Source organism: Vanellus vanellus, assembly GCF_965231255.1.
Source record: "Vanellus vanellus genome assembly, chromosome: 2".
Taxonomy (NCBI): Eukaryota; Metazoa; Chordata; class Aves; order Charadriiformes; family Charadriidae; genus Vanellus; species Vanellus vanellus.
In genome coordinates this window covers 61,298,715-61,310,245 of record NC_138906.1, presented here as the reverse complement: position 1 = coordinate 61,310,245, position 11,531 = coordinate 61,298,715, and the positions used below count along the sequence as shown (strand labels likewise).

Here is an 11,531-nt window from a genome sequence, read left to right as displayed (position 1 = left end):
GCTGCAGCCCGGTCCTCCCCTTCTTCCTCTGCGCCATGTACGCCCCCATCTGCACCCTGGAGTTCCTCTACGACCCCATCAAGCCCTGCCGCTCCGTCTGCCAGCGCGCCCGCGACGGCTGCGAGCCCATCATGCGCCGCTACAACCACAGCTGGCCCGAGAGCCTCGCCTGCGACGACCTCCCCGTCTACGACCGCGGCGTCTGCATCTCCCCCGAGGCCATCGTCACCGACCTGCCGGAGGGTGAGCGCCCCCGGGGAGGGTGGGGGGGGGCGGCGGGCGGACGGACGGCGGGGACGGGGGCGGCGGTGGGGTAGCCCCCCCCCCCCCCGCTACCACCTGGGGCGGGGGGGGGGAGGTGGGACCACCCCACCCCCCCTCCACCTTTGCCCCGGGAGCATCTCCCCGACAGCTTTTCCTTCCCCGCCGCACCTCTGTTTGCAGATGTGAAGTGGACGGACTTCACTCAGGGCGTGCTGGTGCCGGAGAGACCCCCGGAGCCCGACTGCAAAAGCCGCGGCCAGGGTGAGCCTCGGGGGACCCCCCTACCTCCCCCCTCCCCAGAGCCAGGCTCCCTCTGATACCCCTCAACCGTTTCCCCTTCTCTTCCTTTGAAGAGCGATGCAGGTGCAAAAAGACAAAGCCAACGCTCTCCACCTACCTGGCCAAGAACTACAGCTACAGTAAGTGTACTGGGGGGAGGGGGGGGGGAATGCTTAGCTGTGCCTGTCCCTGCGAGTTAGGCAGCTCCATGTGGGTGCTGGACCCACACCAGGCCCCATCCAGCAAGTGTAGGGTGAGGACACCGCTCCAACCGCAGCCTTTCCAAGTGGGTTTTTGCCTGAGGACAAGAGCCGTCCTCTTCCAAAACCCACCGCTGGCGCACAGCTCATGCAGGCAGGAGCAGTCGTCGCGTGGATGATGGTGTGTTTCTGATAAAAGCAGTGAAATGTCGGTGATGTGCAGTGGGTCGCCCTGCAGAAACTTGCTTCTGTAAAGGTGGCTCTAGTAAGTGCAATCACAACTTAACGTGAGCGTGACCATGAGCTGCTTGGCCAGCTCTTGTTGTCATCCAGCAGGTGGAATAAACAGAGGTTTATCACCTAGAAAAAACTTGTAAGTGTGAAAGAAGCTGAAGCAAGGTAAAAAGTTATTACTTAAAAATGCGTAAAAATGTGCAGAATTGTCAGAGTTTAATTGAATTTGGTGACAATTTGCACCAGACAGCCAAGGAGTTGGCCAATAGTTTTATGATATATTGCATGACATATTGGCAATACAAAGGGCATGGTTTCGTGGTGGTTTTGGCTGTGTTAGGTCAATGGTTGGACTCGATGGTCTTAAAGGTCCCTTCCAACCTAGACCTCTATGATTCTATGATTCTAAGTATTAGTGGCTCTTCCCTCCTGGGTCCCCCACCTCTGGTTTTCTGATGCTGGGAGTCAGGAAGAAGTCAAATTAAGATTAGATAAATACCAGATTAAATATCTGTAATGTCAATAGAAACCCACTATTAGCTCTGAACTTAACATGCAGTCTCATGGTCTTCTGTACTTTATGGGCTTTTTCTCAGGTAAAAGTTGTTTCTTCAAGGGATGTATTCAGTTCTTATGCAATAGAGTTATATCCAGTCAATTCCTGTTTGTCTGATAACAAATGAAAGTAAGTGTGTAGCTATTTGCTTCTTTGTTAGTATAGGGAAAAAAAAATAATCCAAACTCCAGTTTGGTGGGAATAATCAACCTGAACACCTAACTTTGGTAATCGTACACTTTTTTTTTGTCATGGCATTTTGGTGCATTTATGTCATATATTCTTTTTATATAGTTCCTTAATCCATCTCAGTACAACACAGTGATAAATTCAGGTGGAAGAATGAACTTCCACAATTGTCTGAAGTATATAAAAAACCAGTGATATAAAATAACTCTTCCAAAATGAAATACAGGTGTTAGCCATACAAATTCGGATTCCAGGGACTTCAGTGGGAGTGTTGCTTGAATAAAAACTGTAGGCTGGGGTCCAAAATGTAATTCCATTGGATTTGTGAAATCAAGATTTTGTTTTTGCGAGGTAGATTTTTATTCAATCTCCTCTGAAATAAATAGACATGTTCATATGGAAAATGAATTGAGAGACAAGACAAGGCAGAACTAGTTGCAAATAAAACCATTTTTTTCTGAAATCCTTTAAAATAATATTTACAGCCAAAATGTATTTCTAGCCAGTCAAAACTTGGTTTCAATCAGACTTGAAAATGGGTTTTGAGTCCCTGAAACTGAAACCCCTCACGTGTTTTGTGGCTGTTACACATGTCCCGATAAAGTTAGGATGTGAATGCCAGACTGTATTAAAATTGCAGGTCTCCTGTGAAGATTATTCCAAACATTTGTAGGTCCATTTGAAGGCTTTTGACCTGGTGGCTGCCAGGGGCAGCGTTGCTGCAGGCTAATTGCCGCCTGGTGCATACATCCACTGCTCATGCTTCTTTCACTGAAGACTTTTGTTACAGTTTGATAATTGGACCCTTCCTATTTTGACATTTCCTAGAGACAAAGCCCTTCGCGTAAAAATTGTGCCTCTTTTCTCTGCTTTGGTACTTCTCACAAGAGAGGGTGGGTGAAACGCTGCAGTGGTAGGTACTGCCGGGGTTTGCAGGTGCAAAGTTAGCCAGGGATCATCCTCAGCGTGATCTACGTGGTTTCACCTTCTCGCACCCGTGCAGGCATGCGGTTTTCCTCAATAAAAGGTAAAAATATGAACGTTGGTTTATTCATAGTCAGAAGAACCCATTTCAGAGTCTATTTTATATGAGGGTCTTACTATTGATGCATATTCCAAGGGCAAAAGGTGAAAAAAAGTATAAACCAAGTAAATCAGGACAGTCCTAAGCCTCTTAGTTTTTGACTACTTGTTTCAAATCTCCCCTTCTTTCTTATATTTAAGAAAAGACTTTAGTTCCTGGCTGCAACCTGCATGGAAATTATTTTATTATCAAAAAGACTGGATTTGTGCTAGCTGTCTGTGAGGTAAATTATTCATTACTTAATTGGAAATAGCTGGATGTGGCTGTAGAGTGGGTCCGGTTTATGCGAGGGGCTGTTCAAGTCTGAGTCAAAGGAGCTGTTTGTGTGTGCGATTCCAGGCAAGATTGCTTGGCCTGATCTGGCAGGGATTTAAGCACATGTTTAATTTCACAGTTGTCAACAGTCCTACTGAAAACCAAATTGGGATCAGGCCTCTGTTATTCTAAGCCACTGTACATGCCCACACATGAAGAAGTAGTTCTTGCTTCGCAGCCGAAACAACAGCTTTCAATTTAATACATTTTATTTAATTTTGAGATGTGTTTAAATTTCTCATGCCTCACTTTTTCTAATTGCAGTTATTCACGCTAAAGTAAAAAGCGTAGAAAGAGGGAACTGCAACGAGATAACGACGGTGGTTGAAGTCAAAGATATACTCAAGTCTTCGATGCCAATACCTCTGTCTCAAGTGCCTCTTCTGACAAATTCCTCCTGCCAGTGTCCACCTCTCCAGCCCAAGCAGGATGTCCTCATCATGTGCTATGAATGGCGCTCAAGGTGAGCCCTGGCGACGTGGTGCAGAAAAGTGTTATAGTTAGCTGGGATGGATGGGAAGGAGGACCAGCAAAGTTCCCTTCCTCCTCATGAGCATGTTTTGCTGATAGTTTTTCTTAGGATAACTCACACATACACCTACATTTTTCAATTACTTTTGCGATTAACTTTTTCCACTTAATCAGCCTCAGCTCTGCGCCACAATGTGGTGTTTAGGGGAGTGTTTTTCCAGGACCGTTTTCCATAGGTATGAGCTGCTTCTTATGCTACAAGCCCGATGGTGGCTGTAGATGGTGGTCCATGTTGGCAGGACGGCATGGAAGGCATAGTTCTGCCTCACCCACCCCAGGGGAGGGGACAGGAGGTGATACACATCTCCTGTCCACAGAGCTGCTGGAGACAGAGCAAGGACTTCTGTGCTGGCCTATCCGTACTTTGGACTGGTGCCACCAATGAGATGTTCCTGATCCCACAGCTGTACCGGCACCGGCCAAAGCTGCAGCCATCGGAGCTCCGGCTCCCGGATGGTAGATGAAAAGTAAATACTCTCAGAGCAGCTTGCCAGCCCTGCTGTATGATTAAAAGACAAAACAAAACTAACTTTACCAGACCTTTTATCTGGCAGTCAGCCTAGCCCCAGGCATGGAAGGAAATCCAGCATGTTGGTCTGGAGGGGAGGCAGTGATGAATCACAGCTCCCTTTTCTCTCCGGGTTCTTGAGGCAGAAGGGGACATGCCATCCCCGTGAGCACCCCAAGCATACCAGTAGCAACAGATGCCCACAGGACAGGTTGTGGGGTGGTAGGCACGTGTGGCTCTGTGCTGAGGGTCAGCGTTAAGGCTGTTTGTAAAATGTGCAGGCTGCTTTTGCGTACGGAGGTATGGCTGTTAATTGAACATCTGCACTTGTAAGAACCGTAGAATATCTTCGTGCAGAACTTGGTGGTCTATATCCATATTTTCTAGGAGTTTTATGTTGATATTTTAAAAGCATTTTATAGGTGTTTCTGAAAGTTGCCATCTGATACCTTTTTACCTTTTTTTTTTTGTTGTTGTGAGCTAACAGCCACAGTATTTTATTATTACACAGCACCTTGCCGCTCCAGATCTGGAAGTATTTCACAGAGATTAATTTAGAGCCTTCTACTTGTGTTAGTCATTTTAGGGATACCTGCTCTAAGTCACGCAGAAGGACCGTGACCAAGATTGCGATCGAGGAGCTCTGAGCTGCAGAGCTTTGTTGGAGAGGACCCTCAGGAGGCTGTCAGGGCGTGGAGGTTCCAAAAGTGAAAGACTGCAATCTGCTCTTCTCCATTACTATGGAAAAACACACCATTCACTAAATATTTTGTGATGGTTTTTAAAGGTCACTGAGGTTTTTTATTTTCATATAGTGTACTAAAATGGATTTGAAAAAGAAACATAAACTATTATATGTGTTTCCTGTTCAACTCAGTGGCAGGCAAACAGAAGGTTTTGAATTACACTAGCTTTTTAAAATGTCAGAGGCAAAACGAGTGGAAGCTGTAGCTCCACAGAAGTCAACGGCAAAACACCCATTGTCCATCAGCAGGGTGAGGGTCTCACTTGGTAGTTTGACCTGAACAGAAGCTGCATCAGGTATATACTGTGTTGTGGTTTCATTCATCACGATGTGGGTTTAGCTTCAATCTTAATGTTAATCCTCTAATCTCTCCTCAGAAAGGAGATGTGTATCATATTGATCTTGGTTCTCAAGGGCTTGCACCCACTGTAGTCCTTTTATGTTTGGGCAAAGTGGATGCATAGTGGCTAACAGGTAAGAGTGGCAGTGTTTTGTACTCTTTTTGACCTGGTATGAGTGGCAATTGTTGTTCATGGAATCTGGGAGAGTCAGGTCCTGCTCCGCTGTGTGACCCTCACCCACCAGCAAAGTGCTGTGATCAGATAACGTGTTACCATTCGTCAGCTGAGCTGCATTAACTGGTGCACGTGAAACAGTTTTGCTTTGGTTTGTTTTTAAGTTTGGAAATAAAATACGTTAATTTAAACTACTCTTCTGCGCGCACACACACACAAATATATAGTGGGCATTAGTAAAAATATATGTACATATACATTTAAACAGTTTAATTGGATGTTACCCAACCCATCACTTTTTGTTAACAGTGATCCAGAAAGGACAATTTTCCCCTGGAGAATAGCTGCAAGTTAGCACAAAGAGCTCTAAATGCTTTCTCAATACTAGCCATATGCTGCAGTTTTGGCTGTAAAGTCTGATTTCTTTTGGCAACTATCATGTTTTTATGGAGTTTAGCATAGAATTTCAGAAGGAGCAGCACAAGCATTTAGAAATCCATTAGAAAGCATTTAGGGATAGAGAAAAAGACTTTTGTCCTGTTGTCCCATACACAGAAACTGTCAGTACTGGTACTTGCTGGTGTATTTCAGCCTCAGTCTGTGTTAAATCATCTGGAATGACATCTCAGGAATCAAACCCAGAAATACCTGTAACTTGTATTTATTTCTTAATTTTCAGGTTGATGCTTCTTGATGGATGTCTAGTTGAAAAATGGAAGGATCAACTAAACAAAAGATTTAAGGTAAATACAACCAGAGAAAAGAACGCCGTTAAAGTTAATTTAAACAGCTTTGTTCTACTTCAGCATTGAATAACTTGCTTGACTTTCAGATATCCATAACATCTCTGGGTATTATTATTTTCACTTCAACATTTTCGTACCCCATAACTATATACAAGTGTAAGTGAAAATTTGAAAAATTTAGTCTTGCGTTTTAGGGTCTCTAAAATTTTATTTCTATTTTATCCCCAAACTGTCCCCAAATAGGATGGGTAGGCGATCTTTGTGTGAACTCTGGCTTGTTACAATAATGACTCAGGGAATTCCTTTCCTGTCACGACTAAGGCGAGTAACTGTCGGACAGGCGATACACAGATGAGTATATAGTCCGCATTCGCTAAGAAAGGACGTTAACATCCACTGCAGCGGATAAATGGGCTTTGCTGCATTAAAGTTTGCAGGCCTGAGACCCAGATTCTCACCAGCTGCGTCCCACTAAAGATGTGCTGAAAGTATTGGGCATCCCCTCACTGGTTTCAGGGAACGTTGGATGGAAAAGTCTATAGTATAGGGACCTGGGAGGCAGGAGCAGCAGATGGCCCTGCTTCTTGAGGCTTCAGGAGAGCACTTGCTATCACTCCCTGCTTGTAAACTCCTCTTTATAATGGAAAGAAAGGGTGGATCAAGACAATGTCTGACTCTTCCTCACACTTTTAGAGATGGAAGAAAACTATTTCTGCAATTCAGGAAAGGTTTCAGAGCATTAAGGACATGCATGTGTATTTATTTTAATTATGGGCTGATTGGCAATTGACAGAGAGAAGGAAAAAAAATACACGTTTCCATCAGTAGAAGATTTTAGATTACAGACCAGCTTCTTGTAGGAAATTGTATTTGATGCTTTCATCATTCCCTTTTCTCCTCACTTACTCATGTAAAACCTACCTGTGGAAAAGGAAACATCCTTTAAGTCTCTAAAAAATAAATATATTGCAATTGCAGATGATACCATGTGGGATTTAGAGAATACTGACATATGACTCAGACTCTTGAAGTCCCTTAGCTGTCAACTTAATGGCCTAGTACTGGCACACAGCGTTTTAGTGGCCTCCTCACACTGTTTTGTGTCTCGAAACATCTCTGATTGTGTCTTGAAACCTGTTTGGATGTTCATTTCCAGACTGTAAAATAGATGCATGACTGCCAAAAAAATACTTCTCAAACATGTGTCGTTCCCTCTGATACCAATAGTTTCATAAATTAAATCCTCATTTAAACATGTTTGAGTGGGACACACCTAAATGCCTACTGATAGTTTTTGTTTTATAAAGATGCGTATGATGACCCTGACTACGCAAATATGGCAAGTGCGGAGCTAGGTTTCACAGTAGCTTAATTTTAATGCCCACCATTCATCTCTGAAGACTTGCATCCAACTTTTATCTTGAGTTACTACTTAAAATTAATATTTTGAGCTGTCTGGGGACCACAGAAGACACCTGTTAACATAACCACAACATGGCTGAGCTCTTCTCTAGCCAGGACAAGAGTTTGAGTAGCAGCAGGGTCAGTGCAGAGACACTAGTAAGAGTGAAGTTGGATAACACTTCTCTTGCTCTGATCACTGAGCAAAGTCCCTGCCTGTGGGATTTTCAGAAGAGAAAGTTCATTAGCAGAGGGGAAAGCTGAGACCCCTTCCAGGTTCTATTATCTACCTTGCTTTCCTTAAGTATTTCTGTTCTTAGAGGTGAAAGACTGCAGCCTTTGCTGCAGTGTTGTGGATCTCTCCATACTTTTGACCACCTAACCACTTAACCTCACTGTAAAAACCTGTTTTCTAGCTGCTGCCCTTTTGGGTTTGGAAATCTGACAGCTATTCTCTTTGGTGGGCTTGTTGATCGAATTGCATTTCAAAATTTCTCAGGGTTGTTACTGAATAAAGCTGCAGGTGCATTATTCACAACTGTCTCATTGCAACTCCCAACACTCTGTGATTTTAGTGGTCACCTCCATTGTCTGTCCTTAGCATAAACTCTTTTATGCATGGCATATGCCCAGTCCTCTCCACACCAGGGAAAAGCAGAACCAGAAAGCGAATAACCACCTTCCCTTGTAGCTCTGTGTTTAAATACATAGTTGTGAAAGCATTGCCTGCTTTCTGCAGGCTTTTCTGGGGAAAAGTCAAGTAGCACGTTCAGGAGGACAGCAGAGAATGGGTTTGCAAAGGAGCCCCGGTGTGCAGACCCGGTCTTTTTGATGGCATGGTGCCAGCTCCCCTGGGTTGCTGAAAAGGCATGAGATGTGCGCTCGCGTGCAGCATGCACACGAGATGTGCAGTTGTCATTTTCACCAACTGGTATTGTGGAAATTCCCCCACCCAAGACAAGGTTTCCCCTGCAGACAGCCGTAACACACTGAGCTCAACAGCCCTGCAGGACAGAGCACAAAACCCTTAAGAGCAGTGCTAACATCAAAGGTTTGGGATAGCTTTGATTGAGACGTAATAATTACTCATGGCGATGTCTCTCTGTAACTCAGCCTCTTTGTCTTCTGCGTTTCCACAGAGGTGGGAACAGAGACTGCAAGAACAAAAGCTGCGAACAGCCCGGAGTAAGAACCAGAATTCAGGACGCAGCGGTCGGAGTGGAGCCCCAAAACCATCGACCAAGAACACCAGCCCCCTGATCAGTGGCCCTAAAAAGGCCACTAAAGTAAGAAATGGCCAGAAAGAAATCAACCCTAAAAAAGTATGAGTGTGAAAGCTCCAAAAGGAAAGACTTTTCCTGCATGACGAGGGTCACAATCTGGCTTGGTTGGCATGTTTTATTAGCCCAGAACTCGTCGATTTAAAAACTGATGGCAGTTTCTGCATAGACATTTTTGGCTGCACTTTCCTTTTAAAAGGTTTGCTTTTCCTTTCAAGCCACTGCAAGCCATGGAGCGTAGGTTTGCACTAATACGTGGTAGGCATATTCCAGCTGACTGAACTTTATCTTAGGGCTCTGATTTGCAATTCTAGATAAATCTAGCCTTGGCTGCCAGAGGTTTTAACTCCTTGTGCCAGTTGCCTGCCCTGCTTCCCTGCCAGAGGTTGGAGAGCTGCATGGAGCATCTCTTCTCTCTTTAGGAAGCATAGCAGGGTAGTAGTTGGCAAGTTAGTCTATGAGTGAGTCTGGTGGGCTGAGAACCACTGCAGTTGAGGAGCAGCAGAGGGATGGCAACCTCTGGCAGACATCTGGGGGCAGCGGCTGCTGCGGCTGCTGGAGCTGAATCTATCTGCTGTTTGGAATCACAGCCCTTGTTCAGAATCTTGAGAAACACAGCTTACCTATAAGCATCTGGGTATGCATTGTGTGATAATTTTTATGTGCGTGCCAGAAATATGCTTACGGTGTTAGTATTTGATCTGGTGGGTTTGTGCAGCAAAAATGCATCGAAAGCAGACATTTATTTTTTTTTTATTGTACTTCAGGCTGGCTTCTGTTGTTATAATTTCAAATATATTTAAGCATCTAATTGAAAAATCAGTATTTTTTAAAAGGACAGATTAAAGTGAAGCAGATCTGTAGAATTCTTAAAAATAACACTTATGTTCACTGTAATATAGCTTTGTTATGAAAACTGGAATAGAAGCATTATTCTAAATATAACTGACAGCTACTGTACAGTATTAAAGAGAAGATAGGGCTTCATGTGGCTCAGTGTTCATTTGGATAATTTTTTATCATTTGACACCATATTTCTAAATCTTTCTCTGATACCAAATAAATAAATAAATAAATAAATAAATCAGGCTTGTCCCTATTCCTGAACTTTTGAAAACAACTGCCTGTCTGCAGTTTTGCTGATCAGAAGGTAACAGTTACCCTCCAAAGGGTCACAGACAAAGCAGATGCTTTTATTTATGTACTAAGTTTTACTGAGAATGTTTTCCGTGTGAGGTATTAAAATAGCAAAGGTGATATAAATCTAATCGGCATAACTCCAAGGTGGCATTTATGCTATTCCTGCCCAAGCTCTACCCGGATGAGGCAGTATGGGTAGCACAGTCTGATTTCTGTTAACGTGTAAGAAGTTCACCTGCATTAAGTTTTGCGTTGAGTTGAGGCTGTTCAGCCTTTAGAAGAGAAGGCTCCGGGGAGATCTTATTGCGGTCTTCCTGTACCTAAAGGGGACTTACAGGAGAGCTGGGGAAGGACTTTTTACTAGGGCATGTAGCGATAGGACGAGGGGGAATGGCTTTAAACTGGAAGAGGGCAGGTTCAGATTAAACATTAGGAAGAAGTTTTTCACTTTGAGGGTGGTAAGGCACTGGAACAGGTTGCCCAGAGAGGTTGTTGAGGCCCCATCCCTGGAGGTGTTCAAGGCCAGGCTGGATGTTGCCTTGGGCAACCTGGTCTAGTGGGAGTTGGAACTCGATGATCTTCAAGGTCCTTTCCAACCTAAACCGTTCTATGATTATCATTGTAAGAGTTCATGACAGGCATCCTAAAGACCCTCAAGAACTACTGCAGCAAAACTAATGACTAGACTTGGCAATTCTGGTATCTATAAAAGAAAATGAGCATTTCTAAAATAGAGAGTGTACATCAGAAAAAAACCCCAAGAGTTGCGTAGGTTAGCATAAAGAGTTACAGCTAGTCATATCAGTATATTGATCTATGTTATTACAAGAATTCCAATGAAATTTGCATACATTAAATTTAAGGAAAATATGGTGGAGTGATTTTGGTAGCAGCGGTACCATAGTTGGTAGCATGCTAACACAAGCTGAAAACATAGATGCCAAGTTAGAATGCTTAAAACAAAGGGACAGAGGTGTTACAGAAAAATGGAATAATAGTATATAGGGTAGTTCAGGGGGAAACCCCCCCGATCCAACACAATCATTGGTTGAGCTTTGAGCAGTTGGTTAAAATATGCCGAGGTCAGCATCCAAATGTAGCCCTTCCTGCTGACTGTGGGCAGATGCAGAACTTTATCTCCATGGAATACCTGCAGAATTAGATCCAAAATTCAATCCAGGTGCCAGGAATGCTGAGCATATATTGCATCTATTGACTTTAGTGGGATTTATGTGTGTTTGACATGTACAAAAAGACAGACAAGAAACTTAGGTGCACACATACAGACAATAGGTGAAATCGTAATCCCATACAATGAAATGGAAAAGCTGAAACTGAAATCAGAGGAGATGGAGTTTCACTGCAGGTGACTAAATTAGGTGGGTTTGAAAATCCTGACTTAAGTAAGCATGATCTAAAAGATCAGCATGATTGGAAAGCTTCTAAAATAGTTTTGTCTACTGTGTAGCAGGAGTTCTTAAGCTTTGATTACCTATCGATCCCAATTTAAAGTACCCCAATCAATACGGATGTTACCTATTAAA

The 11,531-nt window shown here is 43.7% G+C and overlaps 1 protein-coding gene across 1 annotated transcript in view; it reads left to right on the top strand.

Annotated features, from left to right (window-relative positions):
* SFRP4 (secreted frizzled related protein 4) overlaps positions 1–8,965 on the top strand; it is a gene marked incomplete at its 5' end in the record, with an annotated part of 9,281 nt that extends 316 nt beyond the window's left edge. The window contains 6 exons of the mRNA XM_082499173.1: positions 8–243; positions 445–525; positions 618–683; positions 3,386–3,584; positions 6,100–6,163; positions 8,707–8,965. Coding sequence (XP_082355299.1) covers positions 8–243; positions 445–525; positions 618–683; positions 3,386–3,584; positions 6,100–6,163; positions 8,707–8,895 — 835 coding nt within the window. The 3' untranslated portion in view covers positions 8,896–8,965. The remainder of the gene's footprint in view (positions 1–7; positions 244–444; positions 526–617; positions 684–3,385; positions 3,585–6,099; positions 6,164–8,706) is intronic.
* Between the last annotated feature and the right edge of the window lie 2,566 nt (positions 8,966–11,531).